The sequence below is a fragment of the Lygodium microphyllum genome, chromosome 18 (assembly GCF_053477565.2).
Source record: "Lygodium microphyllum isolate KBCC chromosome 18, Lygodium_microphyllum_v1.1.10, whole genome shotgun sequence".
Lineage (NCBI taxonomy): Eukaryota > Viridiplantae > Streptophyta > Polypodiopsida > Schizaeales > Lygodiaceae > Lygodium > Lygodium microphyllum.
The window spans coordinates 128,324,469-128,350,264 of record NC_141152.1 but is presented as its reverse complement, the minus strand read 5'-3'; the positions used below and the strand labels follow the sequence as shown (position 1 = coordinate 128,350,264).

At 42.5% G+C, this 25,796-nt stretch overlaps 1 protein-coding gene across 1 annotated transcript in view; it reads right to left on the bottom strand.

Annotated features, from left to right (window-relative positions):
• The window catches only part of LOC148021368 (putative 4-hydroxy-tetrahydrodipicolinate reductase 1, chloroplastic), a 115,980-nt gene that overhangs the window by 52,226 nt on the left and 37,958 nt on the right, over window positions 1–25,796 (bottom strand). The window contains exons 3-4 of the mRNA XM_087699226.1: window positions 2,889–3,022; window positions 2,609–2,683 (exon numbers count right to left, since the gene is read on the bottom strand). Of these exons, the coding sequence (XP_087555352.1) occupies window positions 2,609–2,683; window positions 2,889–3,022 (209 nt within the window). The remainder of the gene's footprint in view (window positions 1–2,608; window positions 2,684–2,888; window positions 3,023–25,796) is intronic.

The following is a 25,796-nucleotide window of genomic DNA, read 5'->3' as shown; positions in this document are numbered from 1 at the left end:
TCCACAGAATCCGAAGCAACCTGCGCATAGGAACGATCCTGAAGAACACCTATCTCTTCCGAGGTATGCTTGGTACGTTTACCCGCAGGCTGGATGTCAGGACCCGGGGGCATCTCTTCGGTGCACGGAACCATATCCTCCGGTTCCTCAGCATCAGAATCCGGGCCAAGTGCTGCCACCGTTTGGTCTATGAAATCCAGATCCAAACCAGCCATCTTGTATGACGAGCTGATCTCGAAGGAGGACTGACGCACAGTGCAGATCACTGTCGGCCGAGTTAGAAATCTACACCCCTGTAAGCTGGTTTCACACACGGCGGAGGACGACCCTCAGGACGTCACACGAACAGGTTGCAGGCGTTAAAAGTCTGGGGCGACCACCACGGTGGCTGACTGGCAAGGGCAGCGTCCGACAGGCGAGGGGGGCGACCGACAGGCAAGGGCGGACATCAGGCGTGGGCAGAAATCAGGCGTGGGCAGAAGCCCTGACGCACAAGGCGGACGGGCGTGAACCAGGCGCAGAGCCCGCAGGTCAAGTGGGCGACAGAAGGGCTGGAGGCGCAGGGGCCGCCAGAGGCAGGCGACGAGCCTGCGGGGGACGACATGGGGGCGGTTACAGGCGACGACAGGGCGACGGGGCGGCTGCAGACGTGGTGGCATGACAGGCAGCCGACAGGGCGGGACGGAAGGCGGGACGAAATAGGGCGACGCGCAGGGGCGAGACGGCAGAGGCGCAGGGCCACGTGACGGAAAGGCGACGGACGAGCTCACCCGACGAAGGACAGACGCCCACGACCACGATCCGCCTCTCTCTCTCTCTCTCTCTCTCTCTCTCTCTCTCTCTCTCTCACACACACACATATCCTTGCCAGCCTTAGCAGCATTCCCCCCAGTTTTGGTTGGCTCACAGCTCCTACAGGCCCCTAAAACCACTGGTCTGCTGCAGGCAGAACATTTGGATGCACCCAAGTCTCACACCTTGCACATTGTCCTATCCAAGGAGCAGCTCCACACAGACAGGGCCAGAGAATATTATAATTTATGAGGAGACAGCAGTCTTCAGCCATGTCATCACACATTGTCCTTCACTGGTATACCCCCATAACTGGCTTACCCTACCCTGATCACCTGACACCAGCGCCATGCTGATAGTGCAGGGTATTTTCATGTTCATCTCACCACTACAGGTAGCACAAGAGCTAGTCAACAGCTCTCATTTTGTCTATGCACAAGGTGTCATCTATATGGTCCCACAATCCAGTGGCTTTAAAGTTTCCAGCTTCCGTTTGGGCCATACATTCCTCCAGCGCACTCTCCTCGTTTCAGGCCTTGCAGTGAAGTATAGCCACTTGGTGGACAGCTTCAAACACCTCTTTGGCACTATGCTACTCACATCCTTAGCAAAAGTGGTGACTACTACAGGGATACCAAATGTGTGGGTTGCACATGTCAGCATTAAGAAGCTACTTATTCAGTTGTGGATTGTGGTTGGTAATATCACAGTGCTGCAGCAGGCTGTAGATCATAGCCACAGGTACACTTGTCCAGTGCCTCCAATCCATGCATTCAGACACCTCTTCTTATGCTGGTCCTACTTCAGCCAACCCCCAAACAAGTATGAAATTGTACTTCATGTTGTTGCCTTGGTGATAATCTTCAGTAAAGTGCCATGTGATGAAATTCTCTTGTCCTAGGAAAAAAGACTCCTCATTGTCTGTTCCGAAATATATCTCCAAATTTATGTTTCAGCATACTCTCATGCTATACATTCTTATGCTTATAATGTCATGACTGAAGCTCCTCCATCCAATCTCCACTGCCCACCAGCTTACATGAACAATGTCCTCAATAATTGCCATACGAATGAAAGATTTATGATCTAAGAACTGCTTGCAAAACAACAATGCAAGCCTCAAGAAAAGAGCAAATGCAATAGGAATCCTCAAGGTAACTGAGAGCTGCTCATAAAGCAACACAGTGATGAGATGGAGTGAATGCGACAGGAATTCTTCAATTGCACAAGACATATGTCACAGGCAAGGAAATGAAGCAATGTGATAGGAATCCTCATGGAAAGTGCAAGTGCTATATGTAGCATGAATGGCAGTTTGAGAACATCAGATGTCCCTCCCCAATGGAAAACAGACCAAATTTCTTAATTTTAGCTGACTTGGCATGAAAAATGGATAACATTGTAAATTTCTGATGGCCCAAATCTTAACCAAGCTGAAATGCTAAAAGGTGAATCAGCTAAGCAGTTTGGAATTTTCCATGGAGTTACTCAAACCCAGAGAATGGCTGTATGTAAGTCCACTAGCATATAGAAGATATCTTGACAATCGCCAGCATTCACAATTTGACTATGACAGAGTTCACTGCACCAAAAGCCTTTTCAAAGCAAAACAATCATTTTAAGGTCAGGCTGGAGCGCACACAAGACCTTCACACAACACAGCATGCATGCACCTTCAAAAACAAAAGCACAAATATAAAAGAGCTTTGATTGAACCATTGAACAGAATCATGCCGCTAGATTGGGGCAACAAATCAAGCAAATTTGATTCCAGATCCAGCACAAGATGCTTGTCACATTGATCAAGTTCCTGAACCTCAAGTTCATAACCCGAGAAGGCCCCTGGGAATTGTTCTGCCATAATCTCCATTGTCGCTTGGAATGCCACAACCTGTTGATGTGTAGCAAACAACAGTTAAGACAGTGAAATAGAAAAGGTATCACCAATTGATAGAGGTAACCCAACAAACACACACAAATGAATTCTCCACATACTAGTCAAGACACCACATCCACTGCCTGAGAGAATATCAATTGTTTGCATAATTATGCATTTTACTGAACAAGTAGGACATTAAAAGGTCAAGCATACATGCCTGCTTTCCCATCTGTGGTGCAATCACAGCATAAACCCCAGAATCATGCACACATTCCAGTAGTCTGGTTCTGTCCCCTCCTGTAGTTCCCATTACAAAAGGCAAAGCACGTCTGCAGTAGAACTCCGCATTATCTGGAAATCACAGGATACACAAAGAGGCTATTTCAAACATATGTGATAGACCGTATAGATCATCAGATTATACTATACTTCTGTATGTTTGAATCCTCCTACATGCGTTTAGAGGAGTCTTTACTCCCTTACAGGCCTACAATATAACACCACCCAGTCACCTCCATTATGCTCACTTCCCTGAAACCTCACTAAAACATAATCATAACACACAATTTCAAGGATGCCTGTTAACAAACCAAAGGTGCTAGGTCATAAAAAGCTGACACTTTCTTTGTAAACACCTCTTACTTCATGTTTCAAGGGAAAATCTAAAACCAACACACATGCACTTGCGCATGCACACACATACACACAAAGAATGTTGTATTAACATCTACCCAAATAGAGGAGATTCAAGATGAGCTTGCATGGCTAGGGAAGATTGTGGCTTCAGTGGACCTAGCTGTGATACTTCTATCACATCTCCCATCAGTGAAGTATGATGTCTTCTATACAAGTCTTCTCACCTCTCATACACGGGATTCCATCACATGGAAAGAGTTAGTCCCTCTAGTGCTTGAGCAAGATACATATCACAAAGAGACAAATTCTCATGGAGCTAGTACACATAGTTTGTGCTTTTGCTGCATCTTCATCGGTAAAGGACTCTGTAAGAAAAAGAAAAGAAAGAAAAAGACAAAGAAATCAAAGTCACCTTTTCCTCTCATTCAGACAGAGAGAGGGAGCATAAAGGATATTGTGAGTGTCCACATTGTGGGAAGACCTCACATCCCGAGGAGAAATGTCAAAAGAAGTATCCCCACCTTTGCCTTGGTGCAAAGGAAGGAGTGACGGAGCCTCCATCTACATCTACCTCTACTTCTACCATTATGATAAACTCAATCTTCCTTCACATTCATCAAATGGAAGACTCTCCATTATCTCATCTTAAGAGAGGCCTTGGCTCATCAATAGCGGTGCTGTCAATCACATAACTCATCAAGGAGATTGGCTCAAGAATCTCCATAGACATGAGGATAGAGCCACTATACATGACATTTCATTGGTGCCTACTTGTGGTGCTGCACTTTGTCTTTGTTTTCCAACCGTCCAACTCAATGCTCCATATTGGGAATCCTCCATGTTCCAAACGTTTCATTGGTAACCCCTATCCCTTTCAAAGAGGGATGATCTTGAAGATGCAGCTATGGATTCCCTACCTTTTGTTGTGCTAGAGGGGGATTCCTATGATTGTGAAGAGCTTCTTCAGAGATTACAATCTACTTCAGGTCTTTCAATTACAATCTACATCAGGTCTTTCTTTCATGCAGCCGCCTCTTTCCTTTGTCATCAAGCCACCATTGCTGATTGTGGGATGGGCCCCTAGTCTCTTATATTCTTTTGGGCAATAGCAGCTCACTATCATCCTCAATTGGGTTAAGAGGCTTGGTTCACCCATTCCCCACTAGACATCATTGGAGTGATCCATTCGAGGCCTCTCCACTCCCATTGGCATGTGGTGACCTATTGTATTATGCTTTCATCTCAAGAAGGGGTCATACTACTATCGGCTATCCTCACAAACCTCGAGCTCACTCGTCATTGTAGTCTCTTGCAAGCATGATCCTTGTTCAACCACCTTGTTCTGCAAGCTCTCGATCCAAATGTGTGCACTACCACAAGCCTCGAGTCACCATCATGAGAAGGATGCAAAGACAATGAAAGAGCAGAGAACCACCAAGCACTTCACATCTCTCTCTCTCTCTCTCTCTCTCTCTCTCTCTCTCTCTCTCAAGCGTTCATCACCAACAAACCTCATTAGTAGTTACATTCTTCCTACCACCCTTAAATATGTTTCATCTCCAAAGGTGGTGTTAGCAAACATGTGTCTTGTATGGTCATCACCTGCCTACGGTCCTTAGTCTAAGCCAAACGAGGACATAAGGAGCTTTGGCACAATCTTTGTCTATCAATTTCCCCCGCCAAGACACTAGAGGTGGAGGTCATTTCAGTAAATGACATTTCCTCAGCCCATGTGCATAGCATTCATGACCAGCAGCATTGGGAAGCCTAATTTAGTCACATGGCAAACAAACACATAGATCGTGGGTGGGCACTACTGGATGGCCCTGTTTTGGCCAAGTGGCTGTCTTTTGTCAATCCAAACTGCAGTAAATACAGGTTGGCCAGTTTGCTGGTCAGCCATATTCCCATCTTCTTTTTTTGGTAATGCGATAGGTATATTCACAAGTAAATAAAGATGTTTACATCATCCATACTGGATTGATCTTAAACACATCAGTCAAAAAGTTGAGAGCCTTTTAGCATAAGCTTTATAAGATCTATACTTAAAGATGTGACTTTGGGCAGCCAGCCACTAAATGGGCTGGAAAAATGAACAAAATAATGCAAGCTGGCCAGTAAAATGTAGGCCAGCTACAGCAAACTAGCCGATTGCAGTATAAAGAATAAAATAACCATAAAATACTGCAGCAAAAATGTTGCCTGCCATATGCCACACTACCCGCACTGCCCAAAAATGTTGGGATCAGCAAGCAACTGCATAAATCTGTCTGACTAACCCCGAAATGCATAAATCTGCACTAAACTGACTATACTCTGCTTGTGCCCGCCCAAGGGATTACCAAATCTCTAACACACCCCCCCCCCCCACCTTCAAGTCTTGGACACAGCATAAGGCTCAAGGATCTGAAGCGTTGTCAAAGAATGACCTGAGGAAAAGCCTTTGTAAACAAGCTTGCCAAGTTAGCCTCCACCTTGCAATACACCACATCAATAGTCTCATCCAAGATTTTCTCCCAAATGAAATGGTACTATATCTCAATGTGCTTCGACCTAGCATGGAACACAGGATTTCATGCCAAGGCAATGCAACTCTCATTGTCGCAATGAACTGTAGTAGAACCTGTCAGAGGACAAGCAACTCTTCTTACAACCTCCAAAGCCACACTATCTCAGAAGTGGCAGAAGACGCCGCTCTCTACTCCACCTCTATAGATGATAGGGCAACTCTGGGATGCTTTTTACTGTTAAGAAGAGTGCTAGGTTTTGCACTGAGGACACATAGAGTGTACGACCACGACAGAAACACAAAGACACAGACACAAACACAGAGTGCAAAACTCAAAACTCAAACCCTAAACGCAAAACTCAAAACTCAAACACAAAAACTCAAACATAAACAGAAGAAGGGAGAGAGAGAACACAACTCTGAAGTGAATGAATGTTGTAAATGAATGTAAGAGTGTACAGTGTGCTCAAGGGTAGAGCAATGTCAAAGTGTGACGTCCACCGAAGATGGATCCCAAGTCTGTGACCACCAGTCGGAATGTAGTAGTGCTGAATAGTGAATGGCAGCAGGCTGGTCACCAAAACGCAGTAGTGTGGAGGCTGGAAACTAGTAAACGAAGCAGTGTACCACCGATCGGGGGCTGGAAACTGTGCACAATTTGCTGTAGACAGCACGTTGAAACAGTGTCTGAGAATGTCACGGCCTGCAATGCTGAAAACGCAGGCTGGCTGACCTTGAAGATTATGGACAGCAGCCTGAACAGCAGTCTGGGATAGTTTCGAGCAATCGCCAGCAGCTGAGAGCTTTCGCCTACAGCAATGGACAGGTGGAAGATGATGTGGCTGCAGTCGATGATGGCTAGACAGCATATGGAGACGGGCTGCAGGCTGGAAACTGGGCGCCAACAGTAGTAGAGGGTGTGTGGGCTGGTGTAACCTGCAAACAAGGATGATGGCTAAATGGGGATAGCCTATCTATTTATAGATGTGGAAGGGCGCCCCAAAAATTAGGGTTTCCACTAAACTTTCTCGAACCACTCCCCGTTTTAGGATTTCCACTAAACATTCTCGGATTGCTCTCCGTTTTAGGGTTTTACTCTAAAAGAGCATTTTAGTGTGTTTTGGGGCTATTTAAGAGACTAATCAGCAAGTAATGCATATTTTAGCTCAACACTTACTACTCCAAGAGATAGCATCTATATCTAAAGTAAAGCAATAACCCGTCATTGCCCCCCTGTGGTCAACATCTCCAGCCCCAATCTGAAGCCGTCTAGCCCTATAGTACAAAGGCTGCATCTCCTATACCTGCTAGAGAAGAAATAGCTAGGTTGGGGGTCCCCCTCTAGAACCACAAAATCCTCATAAAAGCCTATGAATGAACCAGCTTAGGTTCACTCATGAACCTTGCAGGCAAACAAGTAACAAAGCACAAATCAATTCAACTATTTAGGAACCATATCAATAACCCAATCAACTACCTGTAGCGGATAGGATGTGCAGCCAATGAATCTACATGGGCCATAGCCTTCCCATTCCAATCCATGGAAGTAGAAATAGATCAACCCCCCTCCATCTCAAAGGTGGTCAAAATCTCTTGCACATACCACTGCTAAGAGATGAGAATCCCCCTCGGAGTCTACCAAACATAGTATGGGGGAGTTTCGAAAACAAGGGAAACGGAAATGGGAAAAACTGGAGTTTCGGAGTTTCGACCAAATTTTGGAAACGGGGAAACGGCGTTCGGATTGTACACTAAAAAAAATACAGTATTATGTAGGTATGTAAATATATCAATGTCTACAATAACATGTATCCAAATTTCATACAAAACTTTGAGTCTTATGTCATATGATTTAATTCATGATTCATTACACATTTCAACTCACGACTCACGAGTGAAGTTCAAGGAGTCAAGACTGAGGACTCAATGGTTGAAACTTAAGACAGCTTAACACAATTAAGACTCAATTTTCAAAACTTAAGACAACAAAATGAATTAGAATTTATGACTAATGAATAATCCATGATCTAAAGAGCACTGAAGACTGACATCAAGAACAATGAAACAAAAATCAAGATGCATAATAAGTGGGATCAAGATACAATGATACATGTAACTATGTCATGTGAATAATCTGTCAAAACTCCAAAGTCCAGTGAGGCTATAAGTATCAACATCAATGAACAACTAGCAACTCTAGTCTTGACTCTGAACTGCTAAACTGACTCCTGTATATCACGAGTCATGACTCATGACTCATGACTCATCCGGACTCTGAGGATCTATGCACCATCTCCTCGTTCCACTCCGAGGACCCTGATCGAGAAGTTAATGAAGCAGCCTCAGCCTCATCCTCAAACTCTGGCTTTGACTTTGCCTGTGATGCACGACCACATGTGGACCTCACTCTAACCCTCCTCTGTGCACGAGTCTCATACACTGGTGTCGATAGCTCCTCATAGAGCATAGAGTAGATATCCCGCTCCTCCTGTGGTATCTGCAGAATGTCGCGCACCTTCTCTATATCAATCTTGTCAACATTCACCTGTAAAGGTGAACGACACAAAGATATATCATATGAGAGGAGGTTCAATATGTTCAATGTTAATACATATCACAATTTACAATCCAACTTCCAAGCAAATTAGCAATGTCAAGTGTCAAGGACTCTAAGGTTAAAAAGTTAATTATACACAATACTAATCATTACCAATTTACCTGTGAAGGCTCAGGGAACAGAGCAGTCCTCTCAAGAAGCTAGAGATTGCAATGGCAAAACACTAAACGCTCCAGCTGAGCAATTGTGAACTTGTTTCTCTTTTTGGTTTGGAAGAGGACCTATGTGCTCAAATTCCTCTTAATAGGCCCTGAACTACAATCTTGCAAGAGGACATGAATAGCAATGCGTTTCTATTCAAATTTAAGAGATTGAGGTTGAGTAATTGACAATTGCTAATATGCAAGCCGCAAAATCAACATTTGAGTGGGTAATAGATTATAGAACTCGTTATCTAGATTGCATAATGCATTAGATAATCAAGATTCAAAATATAAAAGTCACCAGTCACATGCCAAAGTAGGAGCACAATTGTCGTATTTCTCCCACCAAGAGACAAGCTAAAGTTGTGTCTCTCAAAACCTAGCTATGGATCGGAAAAATGAAGAGAATAATTGTAGAATGCTAGCAAATCATCCTCCACTCTTCTCATCATATCTATATCATCCCCTATGAGGCGCCTCGTACTCCATGAAGCCCTCCTCTAACTCCTCACTAATGTATTGCTCCTCGCTATGCCAAAGGGGATGCAAGATATATGCGACAACATTGATTGGTTTATGGAACCAATCCCATCGTGCATTCCACATTGCACGAATCTCACCGATCCTATAGATAAAATAAGTTAAAAACTTAAAAGTTGAAATAATGATCAATCATGAAGGAATCGTTAATATCAAATAATTACATATGTAAAGTTAAACAAAAACTTACTTGTCTTAGGACAAAAAGCTCTTGCGAACCAAGGCCTCGCCAATTTTATTCATATATTCATATAGAAGCCCCAAAGTACTCCCTTCTATATTAGTGATGCGCAATACAGTGTAAATAGGAGTGAGACTTTTCACCAATGCCTCAGCCTCAACCCACCAACTCTCATTTAAAATATTGCATCTAAAAGCAAGAGCCTTTGGAGATTCTCTCTCAATACAAGTGAGTCATTCTTGGTATCCAATGGTCCGTATCAAATTTGGACGAACATGTATCAACCTCTTCAATACAATAAACATATAAGCAAATCTAGTGGTGGAGGGCTTCAATATCTCAAGTGTGCTATTGGCTCGAAACATGCTTGTGATGGATTGCCTCTTTTTTACAAAACTTACAATGCTTCTTACCGTCTTGAAAATGTCATCCATCCAAGATATTTACCCAACATCTTCAATAAGCAAGTCAAGACAATGGGATGCACATGGAGTCCATACTATGCCAGGAAACTCCTCCTCAAGCATACGTCCCATAAACACACAATTGCTTCCATTATCTATCACCGCTTACATCACATTTTGGACTCCTACGTCCATAATGACATGCTGCATGTGCTTCCAAATGAAAGCTCCTGTGATGGTAAGACCTGAGGCAAAGGTATCGATGGCCTTAATGAACATGGTGTCTTTACATGAAGACACCAAAACATTGTAAATATTCCTTCAGCGCATATCTGACCATCCATCGCATAATATTGTGCATCCATATTTCACCCATGTCTCCTTCAAGGGCTCCAATTGAGCCTCTATGGATACTTTCTCCTTTCGAAGCTCTCGTATGCATAATGCATCTGTGGATGGGCCTTCCCACTCACACCCCATCTGGCTTTCTGCCCTAATTGTCTTCTTTCATAGATATATAGTGGCCACATTAAAAGGGATAGCACACCGAATAAATAAGCATGAGTTCCCTAGTTGCCTCCACAATTGCCTGCCTCTAAAGTCCTACATGGACACTTGCACCATGCAAGCAGTCCTGTTGTCCACCACCACTAGAATATGGCAACGCAGTTCTTTTTGCACTTCAACCCGATACGGATATGGATGCACTTTTTTTTAATGGGGCACTAGCACCTTCAATTTGGCTAGCGCCACTAGGCCCACTAGCCTCTCTTTGTTCCACTTGTGCTTCATTAGTCCGATGTGGTATTAGATGAGAGGATTCATTCTCTTCTAGCTCAATACCCACACGCTTTCGACGCCAAAGATGGAGACTTACGTTACTTCTGCTGACACATTTGCACAAGGCCTGATATCTTTGTTGGGAACGCATCCCAAGTGGTCTTTCACACGCGTTACACTCCCTGATTTCTCCAATCCACAATAGTTACACCGCCACTTCTTTGATCCGCTAGAGCCCTTGTATCCCTTGATTGGAGTGACGTACCTCCAATACGGGTCCGACGCCATGATATGATGATTAGACTTTAGAACCTAGGTAATGGATTAAAGAAGAAGAAGAGGGAGCTGGAGCTGGAGGAGGGGGGGAAAAAAAAAAAAAAAAAACAAAAGCAGAAGAAGGAGAAGCAACAGAAGAAGAAGAAGAAGAAGAAGAAGAAGAAGAAGAAGGCAATAGCAGGAGAAGAAAAAGAAGGAGAAGGAGAAGAAGAAGGAGAAGAAAAAAAACAACAAGAACAAGAAGGAGAAGAGAAAGGAGCAAGAGAAGGAGAAGGAGAAGGAGAAGAAGAAGGAGAAGAAGAACCAGAGGTATGATTCCAAGAGGCATAGTCATAGTGGATTCAGTGAGATTTTACGATGGATTCTGTAAAATTTATTTGTTGACCGGGACTCGTACATAAGGTCGATTCCTTGTGCGAGAAGTTGACGAGAATACATGTCCTTCTCGAGCGTTTTATTAATTAATGTGCACGTGGGTGATTCTGCAAAATTAATATTAATTAATTAAGCTTTTACGAACTTAGAGTACGCACTCGAAATAAATTAAAGTTAGGACAGTGTCCCAACCTGTTTTAATTATTTGTAGCTGAAGACTACTCGATATTCACTATTGTTTGTTTATTTTATTTATAAACAATTGTGAATGCTTCAGTTGATGTGTAAAGCAGGTAGCAGTCGCTTTGAGTAGCACTGGGCGTTAGCGTAAGTCCAAGCGTAAATTTCATAATTATAATTAGTTATCTTAAGTATAATATATAATATTATTGTTTATATGGTATTTTATTATTAAAATTATTACACTATTTGTAAGTTATAAGTTTAAACTTCTTTAGTAATAATTAGTTCATTGCCCTTAGTACTATTAATTTATTTATTTTTAATATAGATTATTTTAGAATATGAGATTTAAGATATGCTTTTACTGAAATAAGCTTTCTTTATGGAATACCTTGCTATTTTCCTAATGTGGTTAAGTTTTAGAAGGCTTTTCTAGCTTTCTTTATAAAAGCAACAAGATCGCATGCAAAAACAGGAAAACATAGTGAAATTTGAGTCTTTTCGTTTATCCCTCATGCGGAATTGGAATTTAGAGCTTCAAGAGTCGTTTCCGGACGCGATGGTGATGTCAAAACATCAAGATTCAGAGCATAGAATTTTCTGCAACAACTGCATCATGTTACAGGATATCTCTTGACTCTTAAAACTCTGTATTTCAATTAATATTTGTACTTTCTTTGTAATTATATGTAAGATATGAATGCAAATATGCATGTAAAACTATGATGGCAAACTATGGCTTTTGCCATGGGGGAGGTTGGGCCCACAATCGTGTGTTTTTCTCTTGTATTTCTCAATCTATTGAGTTATTCAAATCCTCTTATGTATTATAATGTTGTTTGTATTTAATAGTTGAGATGTTTGATTTGTTAGATTTTTCCACTAAGTTTTATTATGTGTGTCATAAAGTTGTTTATGATTGAGATTTGATTTGCTAGATTTGCTACGTGTTCCGCTTCGTAACATTGGTATTGGCATTAAGAAAGGCACACTTCACATCTAGCTGATAAACCAATCATCGCCTATGATGGGACTGACCAAGGCAAGAACAGCCATAATGCTAGCCATCAAAGCTATAGATACAAAGATATCATGAAAATCCACTCGTGGTTGCTGCAGGAACCCTTTAGTGATAAGCCATGCCTTGTGCTTATACAAAGTGCCATGACTATGGTATTTATCCTTGAAGACCCACTTGACTTCAATCACCTTCTTATGAACGAGCCGCCGCACAAGGTTCCAAGTGCCATTCGGTTCAATAGCCTCCAACTCTTACTCCATAGCCTTCCGCCAATGCTATGACTACAAAGCATCCTTTACGGAAGTGGGATCCCTATATTGTATGGCAATAGTCATCAAATAGTAGTTAGTACAAACAAGCTTGGTGGAATGTGTCTAGTCCTCCAAGATCGCTGCAAGCCATCTTACACCTGCCATTCCTCAAAAACTCCCTCAATCCCTACATCACAGAGTATATTATGTGCCTAACCAGGAGGAGGCCGGTACTCCCCTCATCGCTCTACCTTTGATGAAGGCTCTAAAACATCCCCCAGTGCCAACTCAATAGGTGACTCCAATGATGAAGCAATCTCCTCCTCCTCTCATGGTGGAGCCTCGAGAGGCATAGGCTCCAAAGGCACTGGCTCAAGTACCCAGCTATCACCCAAATCTCGAAGTATAGGATGTTGAGCCCCCCTCTCTATAGCTAAAAACTCCACAAACCCAACCTCTTGACTCATATAAACCTCTTGTGAAACAGAACCATAAAGTTTGTACCCATGTGATTGCGAGCCATATCACACCAACACCTTTCTTTTGGAAGCTGGCTCGAACTTATCTCTCTATTTCTTCGGGATGTGAACATAGATCACACACCCAAACACCTTAAAATAAGACACATCTCATTTTAGGTAAAGTAAGCCTCAAAAGGTGGCATACCAACCACGACTGATGTAGGTCATTGATTAAGGATGTGGATAGCCATGGCCACTCCCTTAGCTCATAGACACAAAGGTGTTTGCCAATGCTCCCTCATAGTCTATGCCATCTCAATTATGCTCCGATTCCTCCACTCCAATATGGCATTCGCCTAAGGTGTATTCGTGTTGGCAAACTCATGGTGAATGCCTCAATCTACACAAAACCTAGCAAGTTGGTTGGAGACAAACTCTCCTCCTTAGACAAATGCCACAATCTTAAGTTTCCTACCAAACCTGTTCTCCTCAAAGACCAACCAATCCTTAAAGTGTGATAATCCACCCCATCTCAATTATGCTCTGATTCCTCCACTCCAATATGGCATTCTCCTAAGGTATATTAATGTTGGCAAACTCCTAGTGAATGCCACGATCTACACAAAACCTGGCAAGTTGATTGGAGACAAACTCTCCTCCTTAGACAAATGGCAAAGTCTTGAGTTCCCTGCCAAACCTGTTCTCCTCGAAGATCAACCAATCCTGTGAGAATGCTTTAAGATCCAAGAAGTACGTCCATGTCATCCTACTAAAGTTATCAACAATCAGCATTAAGTACAAACTCCCCTTAAGAGATTCGATCCTCATCAATCCACATAAGTTTGTCAAAACAAGCTCGAAGGGATCCTTTGCCCTTCACAAAGCCTTGTTGGGAATCACATCTCTATGCCACTTGCTACGAATACAAGATACACATGGGGAATGGCTCACCCCAATCTCCAACAATCCACAAATAAGTTGACCACGAGCTGCCTTCCTAAGGTACTTATACTTGAGGGAGCCAAACTAAGCATACCATAGCTCAATCTATGTCTAGGAAGAAAGAAGAAGAGAGGTAAGGCCAATAAATTCCGCATCTCGTAGACTCCATTCTCTCGTGACTTGACAGCAAAACTTATGTCAAATCTCCATCAATCCCAAACCTCGCTAATCAAGGCCATAGACCACCCTACAACCCATGATTTATCCAAGCTTTCTTCTAATGAGAAAGCTGAGTTGGCGAAGGTACACGCACATGGGGACAAAATGAATGTCTGCATCCGATTGTTCCTATTTCTATCATGCGCCCCAGCTATGATAGCCCACATAGAGCATTTGGCCCCTGCTCAAGAGACAGTTGTACAATCAGATGACTATGATAAAGTGGGTGTCTCTAGAGGTATAGATGCGCGCGTTGCACCCGTCCAAATCTACTTTCATGCAAAAGCATGTCAATAAGTTTTCACAATTGTAGATGTGGATCCAAAACACAAGGAAGTCAATTATCTCAAAGGACATGGCAATAACTCCTCTCTCCCAGTTATCGGCCTCATTTAGTGCATTCTAATCCAAGGCAAACGAATACCAAAAACCATTAATAGCCAATTGGAGAAGATGATCTTGGGAGAATGACATATTTGTCTCTCATGGCTTAGTAGAGACCCATGTCCTTCCATGTGTAACTAAATGATATTCAACCTAATCACTTTATTGAGCTCCTCAAGAGGAGCTCAAAGTAAGAGGAGTTGATGCTCTATAATGGAGCTAAGAGATGATATATGTGTAGCCTGTTGCACTTGAGTGCTAACCAAAATGTGAGCTATATGTGTAGCCTATTGCACTTGAGTGCTAACCAGAATGTGAGCTCGAAGTGAGTAGAGATAGAGCAAAGAGCTTAGAGAATCGTGTTAAGAGTATACTAGTGTGTTGCCCAGTACACAGAATAAAAATGTATTTATATGTTAGGATACAAGTAAAGGATGTGTTCACACCCGTAAGTTTATACACGTGGGAGTTTGCACCCGAAGGGGCTTTACACCCCACAACCTCCCACTTAAAGGCCCAAAGTGGTGCCAGTAAACTATCCAACTCCCACTAGTCGAATGCAATGCTCATGCTGTGAGCCTTTGCAAGACTTTTAGTGAGAACATCTGTAGGGTTGTCTTGGGTTTTGACCTTAGTCAGTGTGACAAGGCCATCATCCAAGACATGTTGAATGAAATGATACCGAACATCTATGTGTTTGGTACGAGCATGAAACATGGCATTTTTAGCCAGACATACTGCACTCTGGCTATCACAACCAAGCACTTGAGCACGAGAAGAAAGACCAAAATCCTTGACCAAACGGCCAAGCCAAATAGCTTCCTTAGACGCTTCTATGGCTGAAATATATTCAGCCTTTATAGTACTCAGTGCTACAATTTTCTACAAACTTGAACACCAAGAAATAGCTCCACCAGCCAAAGTAAATACATACCCACTAGTAGACTTTCTAGTGTCAAGTTCTCCTGCCATGTCCGAATCACAAAACCCCTGAAGCTCTAGTGTGCCCTTTCCATAGCATATACATTTATCTTGTATACCTTTGAAGTATCTAAAGATACATTTCACTGCTTCCCAATGTGGTTTACCAGGGTTAGACATGAATCTACTAACAACTCCCACTGCATAGGCAATGTCTAGATGAGTCGCAACCATGGCATGCATCAAAGAACCACAAGCTGATGCATAAGGTATGCCTTTCATCGCACTAGCAATTGCATCATCTTTTGGGCAATCAGCTTTGCTAAGCTTTGTATATGGTGATAAAGGCACACCAAGAGGCTTACCATCAGCCATATGAAACATGTCAAGTACTTTGCTAATGTACTTGTCCTGTGAGAGAAACAACAAGTGCTGCCCTCTATCTCTTTTAATGCGCATGCCCAAAATGTGTTTAGCTGCCCCCAAATCTTTCATTGAGAAGGCTGAACCCAACTGCTTTTTAAGAGCATTCAAAGTACTCTTATGCTTTCCTGCAATCAGTATGTCATCCACATATAAGACTAGCACAATAAGGCTTCCATCATCAGCCTTTTTAGTGTATAAGCAGTGATTTGCATGACTACGTTTAAAACCATCAGCCATATGAAACATGTCAAGTACTTTGCTAATGTACTTGTCCTGTGAGAGAAACAACAAGTGCTGCCCTCCATCTCTTTTAATGCGCATGCCCAAAATGTGTTCAGCTGCCCCCAAATCTTTCATTGAGAAGGCTGAACCCAACTGCTTTTTAAGAGCATTCAAAGTACTCTTATGCTTTCCTGCAATCAGTATGTCATCCACATATAAGACTAGCACAATAAGGCTGTCCATCATCAGCCTTTTTAGTGTATAAGCAGTGATTTGCATGACTACGTTTAAAACCATGGCTGAGCATGAAGGTATCAAACTTTTTGTACCGCTGTCTAGGGGCTTGTTTCAGCCCATATAAGCTGCGTTTCAACTTACAAACCAAATGCTCTTTGCTTGGAATTTCAAAACCTTCGGGCTGTTTCATGTACAGCTCTTCATCCACGTCACCATGAAGAAAAGCAATCTTCACATCCATCTGATCCAACTCTAAATCCAAGAATGCAATGAGAGCAAACAAAACACGAAGCATAGTCATCTTCACCACTGGTGAAAAGACCTCCTGGAAATCTATGCCTTCCTTCTGTGTATAGCCCTTAGCAACGAACCGTGTCTTGTACTTGAGCTTCCCATCAATACATTTCACCTTGTAAACCCATTTATTAGGGATAGCTTTCCTATCCTTGGGCAAAGATACAAGCTCCCATGTGTTATTTGCCTACAGAGACTTCATCTCTTCTTGCATAGCAAGCTCCCACTTTCTCTTGTTTTCACATGACTGTGCCTCTCTAAATGTTAGGGGCTCACCCTCATCAGTCAACAAAATGCAGTCTAAAGATGGCTGAAACCTCTGTGGCTGCCTTCTGACACGTGTAGACCTTCTTACCCAATGATCTGTATTGTCAGGCACTGGGCCTACATCCTCAAGTATGTGCACACCATCACCTGGTGGCTGATTTTCAGCATTTCATTGCTGCAGTTAGCTATTTTCAGCATGTTGTTCTTGCTGTCCTATTCCATCCTGTGCATCTATTTGCTATCCATTATCAACATTGGTTGTAGCACAATAGGTTGTTGCTCATTTTCAGCATCAAAAGGTAGCATTTTTCAACAACTTTGCCTCATTAAATACTACGTCTCGGCTGCGTACTATCTTCCTACCCTAGGAAAGCTAAACTCTATAACCCATCTCTCCCTCATCTCCATATCCCATGAAGATACCCTTGATGGATTTCATGTCTAGTTTGGTCCTTTGATCTACAAGTACATGCACAAAGGCATCACAACCAAAGACAGGCAAATGGTCATATGAAACAGATTTACCAGACCAAACCTCTTCAAGAATGTCATTTTCCAATGCACGATTGGGAAAGTGATTGCATACATGAATTGCAGTTTTAAGAGCCGCTCCCCAAAACTGTTGTGGGAGATTAGCTGTGGACAGCATGCATCTAATTCTCTCACAAAGTGTACGATTAAGTCTTTCAGTCACACCATTTGATGCAAGATTATAAGGGGTTGTTAACTCCCTCTTAATACCATGCATCTCACAAAACTTTTTGAACTCATTAGAGACATACTCACCCCTATTATCCACCCCCATTATCCATTCTTATAGCTTTCAACTTAAGCCCTTTCTGTGTAGTAACAAAAGCATAAAACCCTTTAAAAGCATCCAATACTTCCTTTTTGCTCTTTAACACATACATCCATGACTTTCTACTGAAATCATCAATAAAAGTAACAAAGTACCATGCATCCCCATATGAATTAACAAGCATAGTGCACACATCAGAGTGTACTAAATCAAGAGCATTGGACTTCTTAACAACACCAGAGTAATAAGGAGACTTCACATGTTTTCCATATATGCAATCATTACAAAATTTGAGACCAGAGCCTTTTACATCAAATCTCCCTAAAGAGGAGAGAACCTGAAGGCCTTTTTGGCTCATATAGTCAAGTCTTTTGTGCCAAAGTTCCATCTGAGAGTGGACTTCGACCACAGCCAAGAACTTGCCAGGTAATGCTTTACAATGCAAATAATACAAAGTCCCCCTTTTGCTGCCTTTAACAATCAGCATACAACCTTTAAGGACCTTCCAAGATCCACCACCAAAGGTAGTAAAATACCCTCTTGCATCAAGCTGCCCAACTGACAGTAGAGGGAGTAACATGAAAAGCGGCACCATTGTCCACTATCCATAATTATGACAACCCATCATTAGCTAAAAGTAAGGCATCAACTACCTCCTTTTTCGTGACGTGCATATCACTTGCTACTGCCATAATATCTGCATCATTACATGAGGCTACAACAAGTATCTCTTCAATGTCAAGAAGCTCTTCAATTACCACACTTGACGCAACATTTGCCTTTGCTACTTTTGAGGAAGAGCTGTCATCCTTCTTTTTCTTATCCTGTTGTTTCTTTCTTTCTTCCTCTTTCTTGAAGTACCAGCAATTGGGCTTTTTATGCCTTTTACGCCCACACTGATAGTAAGTAACATCCTGTTGTTTGCCCTTGCTTTTACTCCTACTTTTGCCTTTATTTATTGCATTACCCCTCTTTTCTAACCTACCTCTAAAGTGATAGGCTAAGCCACTACTTTCACCATTGGATTTTCTTCTAATCTCCTCATTGAGAATAGAGCCCCTAACACTATCAAAGGTTAAAGCAACATTGTTGCTAAGTGAAACAATCAAAGGCTCCTAGCTATCACGCAAAGTCATCAACAAGAAAATAGCCTTTAATTTATCATCGAAGGCCGGCAAACTAGAGTCCTAAAACTGACTCAAAATCCCTGTGAAAGTACTCAAATGCTCAGTTGTTGGCTTACACTCATCCAACTCCATGTTCACAAGCTCGTGCATAAGATGCACTTGATTTACTAGAGTTGTATTTTCATAAGTGTCCTCTAACTTTTTCCATATAGCATAACCCGTATCTAGACGCTTAATGTCTATTAGTACATCATTAAACACAGTCATCTTAATGTATGCAATGGCCTTCTTGTTGAGTCTAGCCCAATCCACATCTGTCATAGTTGCAGGCTTAGTTTTCCAGAGAGTATCTTCACAATCCTTGAGAGACAAAATGCCCTGCATCCTGTGCTTCCACAAATCAAAGCTAGTGCCATCAAACTTCTTGATTTCAAAGAGGGATTTAGTGTCACTGTTGCTAGTAGATTTGCAGCCATTTTTCAGCAATGCACCAAAAATCGATACTACAATTTATGACAGCAAACAATGAGCTGAATGTTCAACTAATTTCAGCCCAGATTTTCAGAAAATGAGTGCAAGGTTTAGTCCAAGTACATGTACAGCAGTAGGACTGATGACTTTCAGCTGTATAACTGAAATTTCAGCACGTACTCAAAGCATACATCATTGCTAGGTGACTCCCACTTCAGCGGTATCACCAAAAGTACATCTGCAATAATCCCAGATCTGCAAATGCTCACTAAGACTGCTGCAAAATGGCTGTTCAGTAATACATCAGCTCAATGGAACCTGCCCAACATATGTACTGCATACATATGTAACCAAGTACTTCTAATACACAAAAGAAACCAAGATTCTCTGCAATATGCTCTGCGATTTCTTCAATGTTTCATAAGTGGGAATGAATCTCACTGCTTACAGCACCAAGATTGCATCAACAGTGTTTCCAATGTACATTTCAGACATCATTTTTGCCTAAATTCTAAAATTTCAGCAAAACCCCCAAAGTTTTACTAACAAATCTGAACCGATTGCATCAGTACATCATCCTGAGCATCAAGTGCGGGCAAATGTTGCAGAAATTTCACAAATGCTGCAAAAGCCCCAAATTTCGGGGTCCAGGAGTGCACAAATTTCCAAGAAATTGGCTCAATCAAGCAAAAATTTCACTTGCATCTGAAAATTCCCAAAATTTCGGCCTGTGCACTCAATGTCTGCAATTTGTAGATCAGGAATCACTTAAATATGTGTCGGGCACCAAATCTGGGAAAAGCCCCAAATTTTATGGAGCAAATTGGCACAAATTTGTGCTCTATGCTTGCTCGCATGAACACCCGCATGAGAGGAAATAAAACAGACTGAAAATTTCTGATTTTAAAAAAAAGGTATTGGGCCGTTGACCTGCCCGTCATCCGTGCAGTCACCCCGCGTGATGGCCTGTCACTTGTCCAGCCACCCATCGCCCGTCACGCAGCAGTCCCATCGCTTGGCCAGTTACGCTTGGCGCCTGTTACGCTCGTCCACATCGACTGCCTGCCTCACGTCGATCTGCTCTCGCCCGCACTGGTTGTCAGCCCAGCCCCACGTGCTTGTCTTGTCGTGCAGACCTCGATTGACCTACAGCCGTGTCACCTGCTCTTCAACAGCCCGCCAGATTGTTATGCCTGCAGCAGGCGTTACCTCAGCTGTTGACTATTGATCCCAATGATGAAGAGAGAGCACTGTTTGCAGTGGCTATGGCCTTGCACCGTCAGCTCTGATACCAGTTTGTTGCACTTGAGTGATGACCAGAATGCGAGCTCGGAGTGAGTAGAGATAGAGCAGAGAGCTTAGAGAATCGTGTTAGAGTGTACCAGTGTGTTGCCCGGTACACAAAGAATAAAAATGTATTTATATGTTAGAGTACAAGTACAGGGCGTGTTCACACCCGTAAGTTTAAACACGCAAGAGTTTACACCCGAAGGGGCTTTACACCCGACATATCCCATGTAATTGCAACCATGTACTCATCTAATTATACCAGCACTTGGCATTATTCTACAATGCTAGTCATATGGATGAGTCATGAGTCTAGAGTAAGTCTAGAGTATCTCTATCTTGAGAGGCTCAAAACGTATGTATAGAAGTCACTATCTTGAAAAGGGCCTCAACAACAATAGGTGGTGCCTTCTATTTCGGTTCCAACTATCTCATGTAGCATTGATAATTTACTCCTAATCATCCAAGGGATCATCATCACTAGGGTGCATTTGTTACGACCCATTGTAAACCTCCCCTTTATCTAGTAATGGTTCCTCTACAATAGAAGGCCACCCCCTTCGGTGGCAAATTTTGAGAGTTAGTGTCCAATTTCATATGTGGACACCCATTTTGTGAATCAATATCATGTCCAAATACCATTTTACCCATGTGTGAGTTCCAAGTAGTTTGGATCAACCAAGTCTATCTTCACTATTGAAGATTCCATGGAAGGTGTTCACATGTTGATTATCCATATTGAATATTCTAAGTCGCATAAAGGGTCCTATGATCTATCATGGACATGACGCTTGAGGTGGGGTGTGTGGCCATGGATGTAAGGAGTGTTTTATTGCTCCATCAGATACTCCTGTAGAGCATGTATTTCTTCGCATAATTCCACCCTATAATTCATCCCCACCTCATTAGAAACTAGCCAAGACATCTCATTCTACTGGGCTTCAATGACAATTGACCTTGGATCCTCTCTTCTCTATCCTTACAAGAGGAGGTGCACTTTCCTTCAAGAGACAAGCCTCCCTCCCAGTTGTGCACGGTCATCCCACCAACGCTCTTCCTCCTTTCTCATGTAGGCGTCCATGTGAAAGCAACAATGCATATGAGAGAAAGATTGAACACACAAAGAATGAATGCAAAAGAAGGTAAAACTTGAACACTAATGAAATTGACTATAGACAAAGATGAAGATGATGACGACAAGCTTGGCTCTTGCACAAGAGTCAATCTAAGAACCGTATGAAAGTGACATCGGACAAAGGAGAGAGAAGATCTACGATGAGAGAGAGGAGAGAGGATGACACTAGAGAGAAAAAATGTTGCAATGAGCAAATGAAAGTGACATATAAGCAAAAGCCAAGTAATGCACATGATAAATTGGCACAAAAAAGAAAGGACAATCCACTCCTTGCTGTTGTGAAAATCCTTTTGCAACAAGCTGTGCCTTGTGCTTATCCAAAATGCCATCACTATGGTACTTGGTTTTAAAGAGCCTTTTGACTCCAATCACCTTCCTATGAGCAGGGCCGGGGCACAAGATCCCAAGTCCATTCTACTCAATCGAATCCAACTCCTACACCCTATCCTTCTTTCAATGTTGTGACTACAAAGCCTTCCTCACAAAGGTGGGCTTCCTATCCACGACCAATGTAGGGGATCGATTAAGGATGTGAACAGCAGTGGCCATTGCTTCGGCCTAGAGACACTAAGGTATCTACCCATGATCCATCATAGTCTGCACCATCTTGATCACATTGCGATTCTTCCACTCCAATATGCCATTCTCCTAAGGTGTATTCGTATTGAAAAACTCCTCGTGAATGCCACGATTTGCACAAAACTCGGCTAGCTCATTGGAGACAAAATCCCCTCCTTTGTCAAAACGCGTCTTGAGTTTCATGCCGAACCTGTTTCTTTTTAAAGATTAACCAATCCATAAAGTATGTGAATGCTTCACACTTCAGCTCCAAGAAATACGCCCAGCAGCCCATGTCATCCTACTAAAATCATCACTAATTCGCCTAAGGTATAAACTCCCCTTAAGGAACTCTATCCACATCAGTCCGTAAAAACAAGTTCCAAGGGCTGCTTAGCCCTATCCAAAGTCTTGCTAGAATCGCATCTCGATGCTGCTTGCATCAGTCCGTAAAAACAAGTTCCAAGGGCTGCTTAGCCCTATCCAAAGTCTTGCTAGAATCGCATCTCGATGCTGCTTGCCACGAATACACGGTACACATGGCAGATGGCTCACCCCAATCTTTGGCAATCCACACACAAGCTCACAACGAGCGGCCTTCCAAAAGTACTTCTAGTTGAGATGGCCAAACCGAGCCATAGTTATCAGGTATGAAATGTGCAATACGGTACAATATGGTACGATAAAATACGCTAATAAATAGTACCTTGTGATTTTATAAGGTGCAATGTTGAGCTAAAAATACATTAGCTTCACTTAAACAACCCTAAAACATGCTTAATTAAGGAAGAAACCTCATTTATTTAAAAAGAAATGCATTTCTAGAGAGTGTTTGTATCCCATAAGCACAGACCCACTTGGGAGGGCCCAAACTTTCTATAAATAGGTATGCTATTCTCCATTCAGCCTTAATCTCGTTTTCCAAATTTCAGGCATTTCAACTTGCTGCCCACACCCCATACGCAGAGCACATCACAGTCCAAGCTGGCCATTGCTGTCTACAGTAGTCTGGCGCATGTTTCCAGGCTACCACACACTGCTCAGAGCTGATTTTGGGTATACTCACTGCTGTTGCTGATTTTTTCTGCGTTTTAGTATCTCTCTCCTGCAGTCTGTGTTTGTTGTATCTCTCTCCTCACCTGCGTTTTTAGTCTTTTACTCTCCTCACCTACGTTTTTAGTCTTTCTCTCTCATGCACTGCCGTCTGCATTAGATTCAGCATTCCTTGGCTGCATTTGCTCGTATTTGAAATCCGGAGGCTGCCTTGCTGCAATTCAAGATCTGTTTAGAGTACGACACACTCTCTCGCTCATTATCCCTCCCCTAATCCTTAAGATACAGGAGTTCGAGGTACAGTATTCATTCACTACATGGTGTGTTTGCTGCATGAGCATTGTATATTCAATAGTCATATCACTTCATTCATTCTTTGTGTTCATTATCTCTGAGTTACTCTAACCCTAACAGTGTTCTTCTATCAATCTAGGCTTTGTCGTATGGCGTTATTTATGTTTCTATCTTAGAATATTTCTTCACATGGTATCAGATCCAAGTTCTCTAAGAGAAACTTAGGCCTTGAACTGAAAGCTCTACACAAGAAGCAAGAACAACAAAAGGGCAAATAACTTTAAACACTACTTCCGCACCACTTCTCACATCCGAGCTAAATCCATCGAGGAACAAGTCGGAGTGGGCCTCAACTTGCTTCACAAGCTCCCGACATGGCCAAACAGACATTGGACTACCATGGAATTCCACGACCTTACGAGATCAGTACAGCTGAATACGATCTCATTTGCATAGAGCCCAGCAGCAGATAGAAGGTAAGTCTGAATTTCACCCTTTAGATTCAGCGCACCTATCTACTGACCATGCAGGAAGGGCAAAATCTCCACTTAGGACTAGTCATCCACAAGTGGAAACTAGGATAGAGTACACTCCATTGCCTACATACTTATACTCTCTGGTGCCAAGTATGTCTATCATTTCAGATTCTATTAATAATGATTCCCCTTCTCCTATTGGTATGGATGATTTTCATGATAAAAAACGCATGCCAAACATGAGTAATGAGGAAGACAGATTTTTCTTTATGAACTCAAGACTAGGTAAGCACTTGAAACAAGAAACTGTGAGTACTCCTTCCTCTTCTTTGCCTTCAAACAATTTTGTTTAGTAGGTGCATCTTCATCATCATTATTTCAATTTAATGCATTTAATGGACAAAAGGAACCCACATTATTTCCCACATCTACATCTATCACAAATCCATTTAATCTCCCTTCCATCCCACCCTCTTATTCTACTGCCACATCCTTTCAACCTCCGTTAAGTGCATTGCATGCTGCCTCTCATGTAGGATCACATGTGTTTTCATTCACCACACTGAGGGTTTCTTCAAACTTACGCACAACCGTAAGCACCTCATTTCCTCCTCAATCAGGTGGTGTTCCACCTTTTCCTCACACACTTTCGAGATCATTGCAGCCTGGGTATTCCCCCTAGTCTCTCGCGAATGTGGATTTGTTGGTGCCATAGTTTGCCTCCATGGCATTACTTGGTACACCCTCTGGTCATTATGTTGTGTCCCAGCCGACATTCGGATAGGGCTTACATGTCCCAATGTCTCCACCTCCACCGGCACCTTATGGAAACATTTATATTCCAGTGCCAATGCATCAATCGATACTCATTGGACACTCACAGTCTATTTCTGCCTACCCACCTCTTCCCCCTCCTCTTCCTTATCAAACACCTCCACCACCACCACCATCTTATCCTCCAGATCCATCTTACCCCACATTCCTGGCACCTCATGATTCTACCTCATCTTCCGCCAAGCATGTAATCAATGACAAGACACATTATAACAGGTCAAACCTTACAACTTGGTCAAACTTAATGAGACATGTCCTTGACTCACAGAACCTATGGGATCTTGTGCAAAGGTTGGAACCCCAACCCAATCCCGTAATTGTCCCATACGAGCTCCTCCGCTCATGGAAGACTAGAAATGTCTCCACTATTGTCGAGCTCATGCAAGGCTTATTGCCTGAGTTTCATTCTCAGCTTCAGCATTTTGACTCAGCGTCATAGCGATGGGCACACTTGACTGACCACTATGCGGCTCGATAGGACCTATCGAATAAATCTTGACCATGAGCTTCAGAACTTCAAAATCTCTGACTAGGATGACTTGAAAGTCAAGTTGCCTAAGTATTGGTGTCTCCTTACAGAATTCTCCACTACAAGGACTCCTAAGTCCTCTAACGATCAAGTCATATTGTTTCTTAACAAGCTCCCACGTAAATACTTCAATTTTGTGTAGCAAGTGGTTTCTCTGCCCAATTTACCCACACTCTTTGAATTTGAATGCCGGCTATTGCATTATGACGGCTGTTTGATCAGTTTTATATGGATAATCTCTCAGAGGGGGCTCTTGTTGCTCGTTCTTAGAAG